The sequence below is a fragment of the Propithecus coquereli genome, unplaced genomic scaffold, assembly GCF_000956105.1.
Source record: "Propithecus coquereli isolate 6110/MARCELLA unplaced genomic scaffold, Pcoq_1.0 Scaffold179, whole genome shotgun sequence".
NCBI lineage: Eukaryota > Metazoa > Chordata > Mammalia > Primates > Indriidae > Propithecus > Propithecus coquereli.
The window spans coordinates 1,869,961-1,887,436 of NW_012142634.1; the positions used below are offsets into that span (position 1 = coordinate 1,869,961).

At 50.3% G+C, this 17,476-nt stretch overlaps 1 protein-coding gene across 1 annotated transcript in view; it reads right to left on the reverse strand.

Annotated features, from left to right (window-relative positions):
• The window catches only part of DMBT1 (deleted in malignant brain tumors 1), an 83,852-nt gene that overhangs the window by 9,334 nt on the left and 57,042 nt on the right, over positions 1–17,476 (reverse strand). The window contains exons 13-22 of the mRNA XM_012642378.1: positions 12,845–13,168; positions 9,475–9,798; positions 9,022–9,048; positions 8,046–8,078; positions 4,263–4,416; positions 3,555–3,757; positions 2,766–3,086; positions 2,174–2,191; positions 1,266–1,292; positions 848–998 (exon numbers count right to left, since the gene is read on the reverse strand). Of these exons, the coding sequence (XP_012497832.1) occupies positions 848–998; positions 1,266–1,292; positions 2,174–2,191; positions 2,766–3,086; positions 3,555–3,757; positions 4,263–4,416; positions 8,046–8,078; positions 9,022–9,048; positions 9,475–9,798; positions 12,845–13,168 (1,582 nt within the window). The remainder of the gene's footprint in view (positions 1–847; positions 999–1,265; positions 1,293–2,173; positions 2,192–2,765; positions 3,087–3,554; positions 3,758–4,262; positions 4,417–8,045; positions 8,079–9,021; positions 9,049–9,474; positions 9,799–12,844; positions 13,169–17,476) is intronic.

Here is a 17,476-nt window from a genome sequence, read left to right on the forward strand (position 1 = left end):
ACAGTCAACCTTTCCCATAGTATTTCATGAGCTTTATGTGCAGTCATTGTATTGTAATGACAAAGAGATTAAAATAATGTATCTTTCGCAAAATCCCAAATGGAGTATTAAGGCAAAGACTGTCAAGGCCACTGCGAACAGAAATCAAGAGGGAGAACTATTAACACTGTGTTCAGCGATGGCTGTCAGAGAGGAAATCATGGAACCCCTGGTCTAGGACACTACAAAATACTGGGGTGTCTTCACGGTCAGTTTGGCTGCCCCGCTCCTTGGATAACTCATGTATTAATGTGCTTTGGGGATGTCTCCTCCACTTAAAACAATGGTTTCCACTTGTGATTGGTTGTAGATAACCTCGCCTCTGCACCAGCAATTTCTCCACCTCTGCCTGACTCACGGGGACTCACGTGGAGAAAGGAGGAGTGGGGAGAAATGGGATCCACAAAACAGGTGCCGTGGTTAACAGAATCCTGTGCGTTTTTATCACTATCATCACTCCTAACAACCATCTCTTCCACTGCATAACATTTTCCAGGTATGTTCATGATATTTTTCTCTCTTGTGACCTGCTCAGTAATGAATGAGGTGAGGAAAGCAGGTATTTTTTTCCTCTCATTTGACTGAGGCTCAGGAACGTTGAGTGACTTTCTGTGGCCGCACAGCAAATTAGGGACATCCCTGGGACTTTAAACCTCCAAGGGCTGCCTCTGTGCTAGGTCAAAAACTGAACCCCTAATAAAAAGTGTCGCCTGGCAGACATCTCTCCTGATGCTCTAGGTACCATTTGCTCCCTCTTAAAATGTCAGTGAGGTCCACGACACATTCTGCTTTGCACCCACACACTTACTGGACGTTGCTGAAGATGACAGTCACACGGTAGTTGTATTTGACCTCGATGTCCCACGTACATCTGGCGTTGTTCGGATAGTTCCCAGGATAGAACGGGCTGGAAAACCTCCCCGACGGCTGGGACAGGAAGCCTCCGCAGGAATAATTGGCTGTCGTGACAAAGCGGAAACGCTGATGACCCCCAGAGCGCACTGCACAGTCACCGGGGTGGGGGGGATTTTTTCCACAATTCCCAAGACAGAAACCCAAGAAGAGGTGGCCTAGATGTGGACTGTCCCCGGGGGTCGGTGGGGAGGCCATGCTCAGGGAGGCCATCTCCTCATCGTCCTGTCGTCCCGCCACAGTGCCACTGAGGGAGAGGGAAAGGCATTCCCAGGCACCCCTGCCACAGACTCGTCAGGGAGCTCAGAACTTACTGTTTGGGTGGGTGATGTCAACAGCAGCTGTCGACAAAGAGAAAAGGTCACGATCAGTTTTCCGGCATCCTCGACCAAGTTCCCCACACTTGCTTGTCTGTGCAGGCAACCCTGGGGCTACAGGGAGGCAGGGGGCGCTGAGCCGGGTGGGCTGGGGGGCGAGATTGAGGGAGGCCGAGGGAGGGTGGGAGCCAGGAGGTTTGCTCCTGGCACAGGCCGCCTGGGGGAGAGGGGAGGTGATCTGGGGGCTACAGAGAGGTAGCAAGCGGAGCTCCAGGAGCGGGAACAGCACGTGCACAGGGACCCAGGCATGAGAGGTTTCGGAACCTCCGTGTGGATGGGGCAGGGAGGAGAGACAGAGCTCCAAGCGGACAAAAGGAGTGACCGTGGGGAACCCCAGGGGCATGCTGAGGGGGGACCTGCACTCAGGAGGCCCTGAGGAGTCACTTGAAGGGTGCTGAGGCCACGCTGACCTAACCGGCCCTGGCTGCACAGTGGAGAGTAGACGGGAGAGGAGGCCTGAAGCAGCTGCTGCTGCAGGAAGCCGGGAGGATGAGGAGGCAGAGGTGCAGGGGAGGACAGACCTGCAGGCCAGGAGGGTGCTGGGAACACTGGGAGCAGGCCATGAGGAGCAGCAGCCAACGCGCACCCCATCAGGCCCACACGGGCAAGGGGCTGGTGTTGGGGAAGCCAGGCTGGAGACCCGAACCTCAGGCGGGCCAGGCCACTGAAGGACAGAGAGAGGCCCAGCCCTGGGGACTGGGGACACCAGCTGCAGGGGATGCGGCGGGCTGGGAAGACACAGCAGGGAACTCCTTCGAGAGTGGGCAACACCCCCTGCGCAGTCCGGGCGACAGCTGCGGAGAGGCCTGGACACCCAGGAAGTGGAAGGAATCACAGATACTCACCAGATGTCAGGGGGTTTCCTGAAAAGAGACAGAAGAAAAGCAGAGGTTACCCAAGTGGGGCTGGGAGGAGTGGCCAGAACGAGGGAGAGACACCCCCAAGTGACTCACAGTCTGACCCCCGCTGGGGAGTGCCCCCCCGGCCCATTGAGTGGTGTCTGTCGAGAGCCTAAGTGGGCTTTCCTGCTGCTCCCTCAGCCCCATAATTATCTGGGGTCACAGCCACAGTCACAATGGCCATCACCTTCTACTTGCACAGAATTGTTCTAAAATCATCCCAACAGTCATTGGCAGCAGGTACTATCATGAGCAGCCCCACTGAAACGAGGAAACTGAAGCTTAGAAAAGTTAAATCATTGCTAAAGGTCATAAAGACACATGTCCAGCAGAAAGGCCATGGGTGCAGAAACTGGACAGAGATAAAGTGGCCCCCTGCATCGGTGTTCTGGAGTGAATGGGCCAAGGGGACAAGGTGACAAGTTTCTGCCTGCCCCAGCTCTAAAACTGAGCACAGACCTGGTTTGCCACTGGCCTGGAGCTTTCACTTTACAGTAGGTTACAGGTGAAATGGGGCTTCCATGACTTCATGCCATACCTGAGCAGATGACACTAGCATCTTCATGGTGGCCACAGTTATGGGAGAACCAGCCTCGATTCTGGCACTGCCAGAGGGTGGATTCTGTCCCTGAGCACACCACGTCGTCCAGGACGATGGGGTCAGAGCCAGAGCCAAAATAGGCATTTCCCGGGGCAGAGATTGCGTATCCACACTGCAGCTGTCTGCAGACCACCTGGGCAGCGTGAATGTTCCAGGAGTCATCACAAACCGTCCCCCACCTGCCACTGTGGTAAATTTCCACACGCCCGGAACATGCACCGTAGGAGGAGTTTGAACTGACCAATCTCAATCTGGCGTCTGAAAGACACATGCAGTAAAAGGTGATGGCCATGTCCCATAACACATCTCAAAGGCCCAGTAACCCCCAGGCCCTTCCCCACCCCCAAAGTCACCAAATGGAAATGTCCAAGCATGGGGTGCAGGCACTGGACTGCTCCATGCAGAGGGGAAGAGACTCCAGACATCACAGAGCTCGGACCCCCTCAGCTCCAGATGGGGAGGGACTGGCTGGACAGGGAGAGTTACCACGTCCCCCAGGAAGTTGGGATCAGCCCCAAGGCCAGGTGGGTCTCCTAGTCTGCACACCTGTCTGCCTTTGCCAAGGACCTACCCCTCCCAGGCTTACACAGTCGACTGTGAGAGAAAGAGAATGGACAACACATCACTGAAGCGCTTCTTTGCTTTTCCCCGGGAACCACGATGCACCCACGGAGGGGGCAACATAAATCCACTGAGCCTCACAGGCCAGGTCTGGGTTGCACTTACCTTCTGGAAAGGAGTTATACCAGGCAAAAAAGCCAGTGTTTTGGAAACTGATGTCACTTCGAAAACGAATCGTCATTCGGTTGTAAGAAGATGTGAATATTTGCGTAGTGTCATTGCAGATTTTCGCCAGCAAATTACTGCTATTCAATGATCCATCAAAGATCTCAACATAATCAAAACCGCAACTACTGTGTATCTCCAACCTGCATGAGAAAAAAATATATTAAAGTCAACATTGAAATTCCTAGTGCCTTATTTTATAGACAGTTTCGACTTTATGAGTGATGCTATTGAATATGGTTTTGTTTTGTTTTCCTTTTTTTTTTTTTTTTTTTTTGAGACAAGGTCTCATTCTGTTGCCTAGACTAGAGTACAGTGTTGTCATCATAGCTAACTGCAGCCTCAAACTCTCCAATTCCTGGGCTCAGCCCAAGTGATCCTCCTGCCTCAGCCTCCCGAGTAGCTGGGGCTACAGGTGCATGCCACCACACTCAGCTAATTGAATGTGTTTTTCTTCTATTAATAACTCTTCCTCAGTCAAATCAAATGGCTTCCCAATATTGCCTGATGCTTCCTGGTAGGCATCAAAGCAACCCAAAGCTTGTCCACAGCACCCAGGGACAGAAAGCCCCCCAGCCCAGGGCACGGCCTGAACCACTGGTGTGCTGGCGAGGCCTCATCCCCCCCAGGTGACCTGGCATTACTTACTGCAGTCTGTTGAAACCCAGGTTTATGCGATAACCATATTGCACTTCTATTTCCCAGACACAGTTAGCATTGTTGGGGTAGTATCCAGGGTAGAAGGGGCTGGTGAATGTCCCACTAGCATTGGTTAAGAAGCCACCACAATTTGAAGAGTGTCCTATAGAGGAGAGAGGGGGATACCTCCACTGAGGCAGATCTTCAGGCATTTCATGACAAGCAATCATCTTCTGGGCAAGAGTCCTCCCGGTGTCATCCTCTACACCTTATAACATGATTTACTTTTCCCCATAACTAAGCATCGCGGCTGGTTCTAGGCTGCCTGACATTAGCAGCCTTGATTTGAGCCTCTGCTTCCCCCTTTGAGCATGGACAGCAAGTCTCTGGCAGGAGGTGACCTAAGCTTCAGAGAGCATGTGTCACCTAGTAGCCAAAATGCCAAGAAAGCAACAAAGGGACTATTGTCATCATTCAGTCAACTACAGAGAGGGACGCGGGATAATGCCGGCTGAGCACAGGATTCTGCTACCTGACAAGTAGGGCAAAGTGGGGACAGGAGAAGCGTTTCTGCAACAGGAGGCCTGGGTTTGCCTCTTGGCTCTGCTCTATCAGCTCCGTGATCTTCAGCAAGTTACTTGACCTCTCTGCCTTGGTTTCCTCATAGGAAAAATGGGAGTGGTAACAGTGGCTGCCTCCTCAGACTCCTAGGGTATTAAATATGTATATATGCATAAAAGTGAGATACATCTATATGCATATATGAACTCCTGGACGGTGCCTGACACATAAAATCACCCAACAATATTAACTATTGTTACTGTCAGGGAGGGATAAATACTAAACATTAAATTTTTTGTTGGTTGGCTTATTACAATAAAGCTTTTAAAAACATTTGTACACTCGATGGTGATATAAATGAAAACTTGTCTTTTTTTCTTTTTCATAACTTTGTTTACTTCTTCTAAAGTATATAATTCAATGGTTTATAGTCTATAGAGCTCTGCAACCACCACTATAAGTCAATTCTGAAATATTTTCATCACCCCAAACCCATTAGTAGTCACTCTCCACTTCCCCTCAACACCCTCAGCCCCTGGCAACCACTGATCTACTTTTCTGTCTCTATAGATTTGCCTATTCTGGACATTTTATATAAATGGAATTGTATAGTAGGTAGTCTTTTTTGACTGACTTCTTTGAAAACATTTAGCATTCAAAGGTCATCCACGTTGTAGTATGAATCAGTATTAAATTCATTTCTATTGCCAAATGATATTCCATTGTGTGAATATATCATATTTGTTTATCCATTCACCATGACAAACATTTTTAAGTTGTTTTCACTTTTGGCTATTATGAATAACGCCGCTCTGAACATTCATGTACAAGTTTCCGTGTGGACATAGCTTTCATTTCTCCTGGGCATATGCCTAGGAGTATAATTGCTGGGTCATGTGGTGACTTTAGGTTTAACTTTCTAAGGACTGTTTTTTAAAGTGGCTGCACCATTTGACATTTCCACCAGCAACATATGAGGGTTCCAATTTCTCCACATCCTCACCAGTCTGACTTTTTGATTACAGCCAATCTACTGGGTGTGCAGTGGTGTCTCTTTATGGTTTTGATTTGCATCTCCCGATGGCTAATGATGTTGAGCATATTTTCATGTGATTGTTGGCCATTTGTGTATCTATTCAGAGCTTTTGCCCATTTTTCAATTGGGTTATTTAACTTTATGTTATTGACTAAAAAGAATTACTTATATATTCTACGTATATGTTCCTTATCAGATACATGATTTACAAATATTTTCTCCTATTTTGTGGGAAAAGTGTTTTTGGCCTCTAAAATGTGTGTACCTAGCAGTTCTATTTCTATACTGGGAAATAATTATGGATAAAGTCTAAGGTCTAGAGACAAGGATAAGAATTACAGATTTCTTAGAATAGAAACAGTTATAAAATAAAATATGTTATTGTATATAGTTAAGATTATAAAATATAATTAGAAACAATCTTCTTGCTCTAGAATTAGTAATTGTTTAACTAAATTATAGTACAATGGAAAATTGTATAGAAGTAATTTCAATGCCATTAAATGCTGATTTTTAAGGTCATGAAAAAAACAAACCAGTAAGAAGAATTCCTTAACATTGAGGGAGCAATCTGCAAAGTGTTCTTTGTGCCACAATGAAAATGGAAATTTCTTGGGCCAAATATGTTGGGAAACACTACACACTCTAGCCGTTAATGGCTATTAACAGTGCAAAGTGAAATGGCCAAGGCTCTGAGCAGTCCTGCACTACAAAAAAGAATTTAACTTGGTCCATCAAACATGTGACTACGGAATTGGAAAATTCCTTAGTCCCAATTTGTTATATATACTTTAGTGAAAATAGATGTTATAAAATGGAGTATAAAGCATGCTATACTGTGTGTGTGTGTGTGTGTGTGTGTGTGTGTGTGTGTGTGTAACATATGCCAAAATGCCAATAGTAATTACATACTTATTCTTGTAACAAACATTTCTTGAATGGCAGATGTAATGCTAGGTAATAAGGACGCATTACGAAAAAGGCAGATGTGGCCTCTGCCTGCAGGAAACACACAGTTTGGCAGGAAAGATAAGCATGATTTTTTGCAAATACCCTTCCAATTGCGTAATTCCTCAGCTTAAAACTTTTTAAGCAGCTCTCACTTCCCTTAGGATAAAGTCGAGAGTCTTAACCCACCCATGTTTCTACTGGCCCTCACCCAACACCCCTGCATGTACTCTTGCTCCACCCCTCCCTCCTCCAAAGAGCCACACTACCTCCCACCTCGAGACCTTCGAAACATTCCTTCTGGCTGGAAGACACTTCAGCAAATGAACCTGTTGCTCTTGTAAGTCCCAGCTTAAGAAACACTTCTGTGAAGAACTTCCTCTAGTAGCAACTATAATTCTGTAGTTAACTGTGTATTAAATATTTAATGCTCTGAGCTCTGAGTAGGAGATGAGTTGTCTTTTTCATCATTCTGTAATTTTACAACCACTCTTAATGATAGTTTGACCATACCCACGGCAAGATCTTAAAATACTTAACATAGTAAGAGTTAATATTTATCATGTGCATTCAACATGCCAGGCACTGTTTATTTTAGTTCACTAAATCTATTTCCATCCCAAAGACAAAAAGTGGTGAGATATGCAAAGATTTATCTATAAAAATATTCTTCATCACAGAATCGTTTATACTAATGAAGAAAATATAAACAACTTAAATGTCCAGCAACTGGAATCAGTTAAATAATTCATGGCTAGTTGTACAACAGAATACAATTTAGGTATTTAGAATAATGGTGAGAAAATAGTTAATGACACAGAAAAGTAGCCGTATCATTTTTTAAGAGCAGTGTAAATCTATTGAAACATACACGTATCATGAAATGAAAATTACATGGAAAAGCACGATTACTTGTGAAATTATCCATTTATTTGTCTCCCTTTTTCCTCTCAAAGCTGTGGAGATACTCCAAAAAGTAAAGGCCTTTAAGTATATTGTTTTAGGAATACTTAGCTCATTGATTCATGTGAACAGGAAATAGAACTCTTTAGTTCAAACAAAAGGCATCTTCCCAGCAGGAGAAATGTGAAGGATGTGAGTGAGCAGACTGGGTGTGGGGTAGAGGGGGAAGGTCCAAGGGTAGGTTGAGTGTGCACACTGTGGCGGGGGAGGACCACTTTGTGGATAGCCAAGCCTGGGGATAAAAATCCATGTCCTATGGTACAGGTGGAAACCATGACACTTACCCACAGTGGTTGCAGTTGTCGGGTGCCACCAATCTAGGAAGAAAGTGAAGCTGTTTTAGGACTTCACAGTCCAAATTCCAAATTGGAAAATTTGGAATTTTCCAATTCTGTAGTCACATGTTTGATGGACCAAGTTAAATTCTTTTTTGTAGTGCAGAACTGCTCAGAGCCTTGGCCATTTCACTTTGCACTGTTAATAGCCATTAACGGCTAGAGTGTGTAGTGTTTCCCAACATATTTGGCCCAAGAAATTTCCATTTTCATTGTGGCACAAAGAACACTTTGCAGATTGCTCCCTCAATGTGAAGGAATTCTTCTTACTGGTTTGTTTGTTTGTTTGTTTTTAAGACAGGGTTTCTCTGTTGCTCAGGCTAGAGGGCAATGGCACAATCGTAGCTCACCGTAGCCTCGAACTTCTGGTCTCAAGTGATCCTTCCCACTTCAGCCTGCTAAGTAGCTAGGACTACAGGTGTGTGTCGCCACACCCAGCTAATTTTTAAAAATTTTTTTTGTAGAGATGGAGTCTGGCTATGTTGCCCAGGCTGGTCTTGAACTCCCAGCTTCAAGCAATCCTCCCACCTAGGCCTCCCACACTACTAGGATTACAGGCATGAGCCATCGCACCTGGTCAGAATTCTTTATTAGACAAACACGTGTAGAAGTATTACTTGGCCACCTTTCTAAAATGAAGGTCACAGTTCTCCAGGGCTGATTTAGAAAATTATTTTCATCAGAAATGACGGGAGGACCAACGCCTCCTTCCCCCAGCAGCAGCTCTGCACAAGTACTATCGGCAGGTGATGGCCAAGGGGCCCTTCAAGGCTGAGCTACACGTGATGGGACCAGGAACTCAGCTTGTCACCTTAACCAATTCCAGAGTCCTCACAGAGAAATCCAGCCTCAGGAGGAACCTGCCCTACTCCTCCTACTTCTGGAAACAAGAGGAATACTGCCCGCTAGAGCAAAACGGACTCACCTGGAGTAGTCGGCTTTACTGAGGCTGCTGCAAGAAAAACAAGGAAACGTAAGTCGGTCTCGGCACCCGGGATGGTGACTGAGAGAAGTACCGAGGGTCTGTTCCCTCCTTATCACTGAGAACTCGCCGCGAGAGCTGTCCAGGAGAGCTGAATAGTAAGCATAACCTCAACGGCTAGTCTCAAAAAAAAGTACTGGGGGAATTCATTCTCACAACCCTAAAGTAGATAGAACCATGTTTTCAGTAGGGACCTACATATGGAAAAGCTAAGGCCCACCCATAGAAATTCAAAGACACCAAAAACATTTGGGGGTTGATATGTCCCTGTTAAGTTATCAGGAAAACTGCCCATTTCCAGAGAAGCTCAGGGGGAAAGGAGCCCTGTGAATATAGGAGCCTTTTTATGCAGAAAACCACACAGGAAAATAGAAGCCCAATGTCTTGCAGGCCCACCTGAGCAGATGACACCAGCATCTTCACTGTGCTGGCAGTTATGAGAGAGCCAGCCTCTGTGGGGGCAGCTCCACAGGTAGGACTCGTGCCCTGAGCAGCTCACGTCATCCAGGACAATGGGCCCTGAGCCCTGGCCAAACCGGGCACTTCCTGGGGCTGACGTGGCCCAGCCACAGCCCAGCTGCCTGCAGACCACGTTGGCGTCGTTTGTATCCCAGGCGTCGTCACACACGGTGCCCCAGGAGCCCTGGTACAGGACCTCCACCCGGCCCTGACACCGGTCACCTCCATTCACCAGCCTCAGGGCCAAACTGGCATCAGATCCTAGAGGGAGACAGGAAAACTCACTCCCTGATGTGTCTCCTGAAGAGACAGCTCCCCAGGGAACAGCAGAGTTTGAATTTCTTCCAGCAGGCCAAGGCCTCTGGGTCTCCAACAGCATAGCAGTTACTGACTGACTGAAGTCGGTGCATCGTAGCATGATTTTGAAGGGTTCCTTTCTAGCCCTGGCTGTGGACTGAGCTCTGCATGTTCTGTCACTGATTGAGCCCAGTGCCGAGGAACACGATGGCGGAGCCAGGTAACCACATGTGAGGAGAAGAGGGAGAGCCCTCAGCCTGGATCCCCAGTGGCAGCTGGGGTCTAGCTGTGCCCATGGGGCAGGTGACACCTCAGGTTCCAAGCTGCCCCCCAAGGAGCAGCCCTAGGACCTGGTTCTCTGACTTCACCTGCAGCAACTGACCCTGGCCCCAGGGAACATCCCATCAGACCCAAGCGTTGATCATATGTGACTTTCAAATCCAAATCTTCCCCGGAATCTGAAACAAAGCCTGGACCCCTGACAACAATGAGCTGTGGGGACACTGTGCAGAAGGATCTGTTACTGACACTTTCCTATGCAAACATAGAGGTGACCGAGGCCTGAGAGTGTAAGAAAAGAACAGATTTAGGCCTCCATGCTGGACAGTCACATGGCAGATGCACCACTGCACCAGCCACCGTGACCTCGGTGCTCACGTGGACCCTGCCCTTCTAACCTGTGAGCTGGCCTAAGTCACTGACCGCGGTCTGCTTCCTGTGGCCTTAAGGAATAGCGTCTATAAACCCAGGCCCCTGTTCTCCCAAGAACATATGCAAGTGGCCCACAAGCACATGGCAAGATGCTCAACATCATTAGCTTTGGGGAAATGCAACCCAGAATCACAAAGCCATGCCACCTCATGTCCCCTAGGGAGACCTTATGGAAAGACACATAATGCGGCGAGTGCTGGCGAGGATGTGGACACACCAGAGGCCTCAGGCAGCGCAGGAGGGAAGGTGAATGGTGCAGCTGCCGGGACACACGCTTCAGTGTCACTGACGCTAAGGGAAGGAAGCCAGACACAGAGGCCATGGTCCCATTTCATAGGAGATGTCCAGAACAGCGAAATCCATGTGGACAGAAAGCTGATTACGGGCTGCTGGGAACTGGGGAAAGTAGAATGGGGTGTGATGGGTGACGGGTGTGGTTGTTCAGTTTGGGATGATTTAAAAACAGGAACTAGATGGCCGGGATGGCTGCACGACACTGTGAATGTAACTAATCCACCAAGACTACACATTAAAATTGATAAGAGGATAAATTTTATGTTAGACACACATTTCACCACAATAATAAAGGGAAATACGATGAATGAGCACTCTACTAAACGCACCCAAACACAAACACACACACACAGAGGCAGATGCATGCAAATGATTTGTAATTTCAGATCAATAAGAAATGAAAATCTCTTTGAGGAGTAAAAAAAAAAAAACGGGCCCCCTAGATCCCTTTCTGGTCCTCGTCACCTGTCCTGCTTTCCTAAGGCTGATCTCTAGACATTCCCTAGGATTGTCTTCGTCCAGGTAAGAACACCTGCCCGGAGGACCATCTGCACCAAGGGAATGACAACCGCTCTGCTCTGAACCGCTGCAACCCATGAACTCTGTTTCTAAGCATCTTAAGTAAATCTAATGTTGCTACTAAAAAAAAGACAAAGAAAACAGAGGAAAAGCCCCCTTCTCTTTCCAACGATAGCTTGCCATTTCACACATTCCGAATTATAATCGTTATTTCTATGCCCACGGAAACGCTACATATTTAGAAATCATTTTCTCTAGTGTCTTTTTCTTACAAGCTGTCACAGGGATGGTGAAAACAACGCCCCTTCTGTGTTCTGCCACACGCACCCCCGAGTCTGCCCTCGTCTCCTGCTCCGTACGCTCATCCGTGCACGGAGCCCGTGCTGGACACCAGCTCTCTCCACCTGGGATGTCCCCATGCCAGTTAGAAAACCTTTGCCCCTCCTTCCACTCCCATGGACTGACTGACCCCTCTGACGACATCGCCCACACTCTGACACTGGGCCCGGAAACATCAGGGACCAAGGGAGCCACCCAGGCGTCCATGAGGTAACCGGTGACCAGAAGCACCACAGACATTTACTGCTTCTCAGCCTCCCCCAGGCACTACCTCAGCCTCTCCTGGAGGCAGATGGGGCCCTGCACAAGCCGGGGTGTTTCCAGGAGTGAGGGCCGGAGGCATCAGCCTGCACTGACATTGCCTTCAACACGAGGTCAGAGGGCACGGACATTAATTCTCAATAGTGATGTGAGCCCTAAAGGAGAAAGGGCCAAGCTCCTTGAACATGTGACCACTTTTCTGAACCAGAAGACATATCCACTGGGCCAGCGTCGCACTATGCGCTGCACACGGAGGTGGATGATGGGAAGGCAGAAGCCCTGTGGACCCTAATGTCTGTGACTGTCACTGGTGCAGTAGGGGGAGCACAGCATGCTCCACAGGATCTGCACGGATGAGAAGTCGGTTCTGCAGACTGGCAGGAAGGGCTGAGTGGGGGAAAGAGAAGGGGAATCTCAAGGAAGGACACCAGGGCTCACCTGGTTCGGCCGTGGACTGGGACTGGGACGGGCCTGTGGTGACAAGAGAAGGAGGGTTACACACAGCACTCGGGGCCTGAACTAGAACCAGAGGCGGAAGAGCCTCCGGACTCACACGCTGAACTTATGCTCATCTCGTGCGGACGGACACGTGCGTGCCCGAGCCCACCGTGCACCCCTGAGACCTTCACGGAGCCGCTGCCTACATTAGTACCCGTTGCTTCCACCCCTGAGCTTGAGGCTTCCGCAGCAGAAATACAAAGGCCACTGCTAAGCCCGGGACAGGCCACAAAGCCTCTGCATCAACACCAAGGACCACGAACAGCAACCCTGAGCAATGACTGGACGAAGACCCTCAGATTCCAGCCTCCATGGCGTAGTCCTGAGGCTGGATGGGAAAACCAGAACATCCATTCACGAATGGGCCCCAATGATCTTCCATGCCCACCTGAGCAGATGACACCAGCGTCCTCACTATGGGCACAGTTGTGGGACAGCCAGCCTCTGTGGGGGCAGCTCCACAGGTGGGACTCGTGCCCTGAGCAGCTCACGTCATCCAGGACAATGGGCCCTGAGCCCTGGCCAAACCGGGCACTTCCTGGGGCCGCCGTGGCCCAGCCACAGTCCAGCTGTCTGCAGACCACATTGGCGTCGTTTGTATCCCAGGCGTCGTCACACACGGTGCCCCAGGAGCCTCGGTACAGGACCTCCACCCGGCCCTGACACCGGTCACCTCCGTTCACCAGCCTCAGGGCCAAACCGGCATCAGATCCTAGAAAGACATGAAAACTCACTCTCACCAGTTCCCTAAGGGGACAGGTCCTCAGGTCACAGTGGGGTTCGGGTTTCTCCCAGCAGGCCAAGGCCCCTGGGTCTCCCATATATGTTCTTCAGCAGCGTGGCTGGTGCATCATCCTGTCATCTGAAGAGTTTGTTTCCAGCCCTGGCTGTGGACTCCGCTGTGCATGTTCTGTCACTGAGTGTGCCCAGTGCCAGCAACGCGATGGCTCAGCCAGGCCCCATGTGCAGGGGACAAGGCCAAAGCCCTCGGCCTGGATCCCTACTGACCCCAATGTGCCCATGGGAAAGGTGACAGGATAGACACATTCCCAGCTGTCCCCCAAGGAGCAGCCCTAGGACCTGGCTCTCTGACTCCACCGGCAGCAACTCACCCTGGCCCCAGGGAACATCCCATCAGACCTGAGGGTTGATCATATGTCACTTTCAAATCCAAATCTTCCCTGGAATCTGAAACAAAGCCTGGAACCACTGACAACAATGAGCTGTGGGGACACTGTGCAGAAGGATCTGTCACTAACACTTTCCTATGCAAATATAGAGGTGACCGAGGCCTGAGAGTGTAAGAAAAGAAGAAAATAACAGATTTAGGCCACCATGCTGGACAGTCACATGGCAGATGCACCACTGCACCAGCCACCGTGACCCTCGGTGCTCACGTGGACTCTGCCCTTCTAATCTGTGAGCTGGCCTAAGTCACTGACCGCAGTCTGCTTCCTGTGGCCTTAAGGAGTAGCGTTTATAAACCGAGGCCCCTGTTCTCCCATGAACATATGCAAGTGGCCCACAAGCACATGGCAAGATGCTCAACATCATTAGCTTTCGGCAAATGAAACCCAGAATCACGAAGCCATGCCACCTCACGTCCCCTGGGGAGAACGTATGGAAAGACACATAATGCAGCAAGTGCTGGCGAGGATGTGGACACACCAGAGCCCTAGGACAGCGCAGGAGGGAAGGTGAATCGTGCAGATGCCGGGACACACTTCAGTGTCACTGACACTAAGGGAAGGAAGCCAGACACAGAGGCCATGGTCCCATTTCATAGGAGATGTCCAGAACAGCGCAATCCATATGGACAGGAAGCAGATTAGGGGCTGCCGGGAACTGGGGAAAGTAGAATGGGGTGTGATGGGTGACGGTGTGGTTGTTCGGTTTGGGATGATTTAAAAACAGGAACTAGATGGCCGGGATGGCTGCACGACACTGTGAATGTAACTAATCCACCGAGAGTACACATTAAAATTGATAAGAGGATAAATTTTATGTTAGACTACATTTCACCACAATAATAAAGGGAAATATTATTAATCTTCACTCTACTAAACGGACACAAACACAAACACACACACACAGAGGCAAATGCATGCAAATGATTTGTAATTTCAGATCAATAAGAAATGAAAATCTCTTTGAGGAGTAAAAAAAAAAAAACGGGCCCTGGACAAGCAAATCATATCAGCCCATGTAATCCCCTCCTGGGGCACCTGTTCTCTGACTCAGAAAATTCTCTCCCTGCCTCCCCCGGCTTCCCTGGCTGCCAACACGTGCTCATTACCAGCCCTGGACCACCAGGCAAAGGGATGGCTGAGGGTTGTTTAGCTACTACCTCAGGCAGTTCTTCCCAGAGGCTGTGGTTTTCCTGATGTGGGTCTGGTCTAAGAAGTAGCAAAGTCCAAGTCTTGCAATGATCTCCCAGACGCGGGAAAAGCTCAGAGACTGCCTGTGTTCTCCTGTCCTGACTCACTGAGTCCAAGATCCTGGATGAGGGCAGGGCCACAGCCAGGAAGAGCGGGGACACGTGCCGTCCCTGAGGAAGACGGACAAGTGGCTCACAAGCACATAAAGGCCCTCTGAGTCCTCCACGGAATCTCCACTGACAGCTCAGACCCTGACCCGGGGCCTGCACCAGAGCAGAGAACCCACAGGGGCTGACACCCAGGGAGAGGGACAGTTCCCTCTGGCGGGGAGACAGGTACGGACACCCAGCAAGCAGCAGGGAAGATGGCAAGAAAGCAAAGCTCTCACTGGAGGATACGGTCTCTGTGTCAAATCTCCTGCCCTGCTTTTAACTGTAACGGAAATCGTCCTTCCCGTGAGAAAACGAGCATCCCACAAGGTTCAAGCAGGGCCTGGTGCCCACACTGTCCCCCTCTCCCCAGGGGGTGTGCAGGTGGCATATAACTAGCTGGGCCCTCAGAGCACACAGACGTGGGGCGGGAGAAAGCGCTCGTTGCCAAGCAGGCGGCCTTGTCCCCCAGAGGTCATGGCACACACTGACTCTTACTCCTTCAGGGATATAGGCTTGGGGCTGGCAACTGCTGGCCTTCTCCCCGTGTGTAGAAAGCAAGCTGACAGGGAAGCCCACACGGATCACAGGGCAGGGAGAAGAGAAGATGGGGGAGAGTAGACTCAGAACTGCTGGGTACAGCTGTGCCTGCAGCTCCAGATCCATCACTAAACATTCGAGATAAATCAGCCAATGAATTCTGTTCTAACCTAAGAGAGTTTGACTTGGGTTCCTGTCCCTTGCAAACAATAGCATCCTGACTAACTGATGCCCCCCTTACAGTACAATTCACAACCGGGGGGAAAGGGAACCCTCCTCGCTGAGGGAGCGGGTGAGCAGCCAGAGGCTTCACGCAAGACACAGGAAAGTCCCCGAGGCCTGCAGACCGCAGTGCTACGTGCTGATGCTTTGGCGGGGTGCAAAGAAACTTACCATGGGAAGGAGACGTTGTTGGCCACCAAGCTGCAGAGAAAGACACAGCAGGATTAGACAGGAAGGGGTTTGGAACCCAGGTGGGGACTAGTGACCCAGCACTGTGAGCAGGGACAGTGGACACAGAGACGCTCTGGGGCTGAGGAGAAAGAGGACTCTTATAGGGAGCCTGCAGTGAGCAAGGCCATGGCCTTCAATGTCCATGACAAGGGAAACAGGGGACACATTGCCCAAAGGACAATCAATTTCTCTCCTGACACACGGTTTGCCGGTAGAAGCATCACTCTCTTTGCCTGGGGTGCAGGAAAAGAAAAATCTCTGTTCTGCCCTGGCACGTGCCACTGGGGACAGAGGATGCTTTCCGGGACCTGTGTCCCAGGACAGAACCGCCTTCTCCCAACACAACTGCTGAGTGAGCGTCGTGCGGCACCCGCGTCAGGAGCCAGAAGGCTCACGTCCCCCCAACACACAAAGGATCATCTACGTGCCGTGAGCTCAGCTGCACCCACCACACTCGCTAAAGCATCACAGAATGTTCTGGGCAGCACGAAAAGTGCACAGTGACCTCATGCAGCTGCTGACCTGGGTATGGGGTGAGGAGCAGGGAAGGAGGAGACACCCGACTCTTGGGGATCAGCAGGACTCACCTGGTGTGGTTGTCGACTGTGGCAGGACAGCTGTGAGAAAGAGGAGGGCAGATCAGACACACTGCGCAGAAGGCGGCAAGACTAGGACAAACGTAGGGACACAGCTGGAAAATCACTCCGCCCACGCTTGTTCGCTGCCACGTAGGGTGGGGCCTTGTCATCCAAACCCATGCAAAGATGTCCCTTGGGAGTGGCCCAGGCAGCTCCTGCCCACTATTTCTAAATCAAGGTGATTAACTCTGTGTCCAGATGTACAGAGCAGCTTGAACCAAAACCAACCCTCTTCCTGCAGGCTTTAGCGGTTGAGGGAGTCAGGAAGTCTCAGGACGCCAGCGACAGGCCAGAATCACAGGAGTGGTCCTCCAGCCTCCGCCCCAGGCTGTACCAGGGCTCTGCCCAGCAGGCCCCGAGGGCCTGCCCTTCCCACAGCAGACTAGGCCCAGGGGCAACGCAGTGCGGCTCTGGGAGGGACTCAGCCCCTGAGGCCCAGGCAGGACGGGCACACACACCTGTCCGCATCCCGGCCCTGGTGCCTGGACTCTGACACCTCCTTACTGGGGCCCCAGCTGAGAGCCCCACACAGGGCAGAATCCTGCATCCCTGTGCCTGAGACTCCCCACTCACAGATACAAAGGCCACTGCTAGGGCCAAACAGGCCACAAGAGCTTCTGCATCACACCTGGGAGCAGCAACAGCAACCCTGAGCAATGACTGCACGAAGACACTCTATATCCACCCTCTAGGTCCGTGATCCTCAAGTTGGAGGCTAATTCCCGAGTACCCTCCACATCGTCGCCCTCTGGAACCCTCTGCCTACCTCCCTGGTGAGCACTCCGTTTGTTACCACCCTGCCATCCCGCCACCCTCAGCCCCTGTCCCTACGAAACTTCCTGGCTGTCCTGAGTGAGCTATT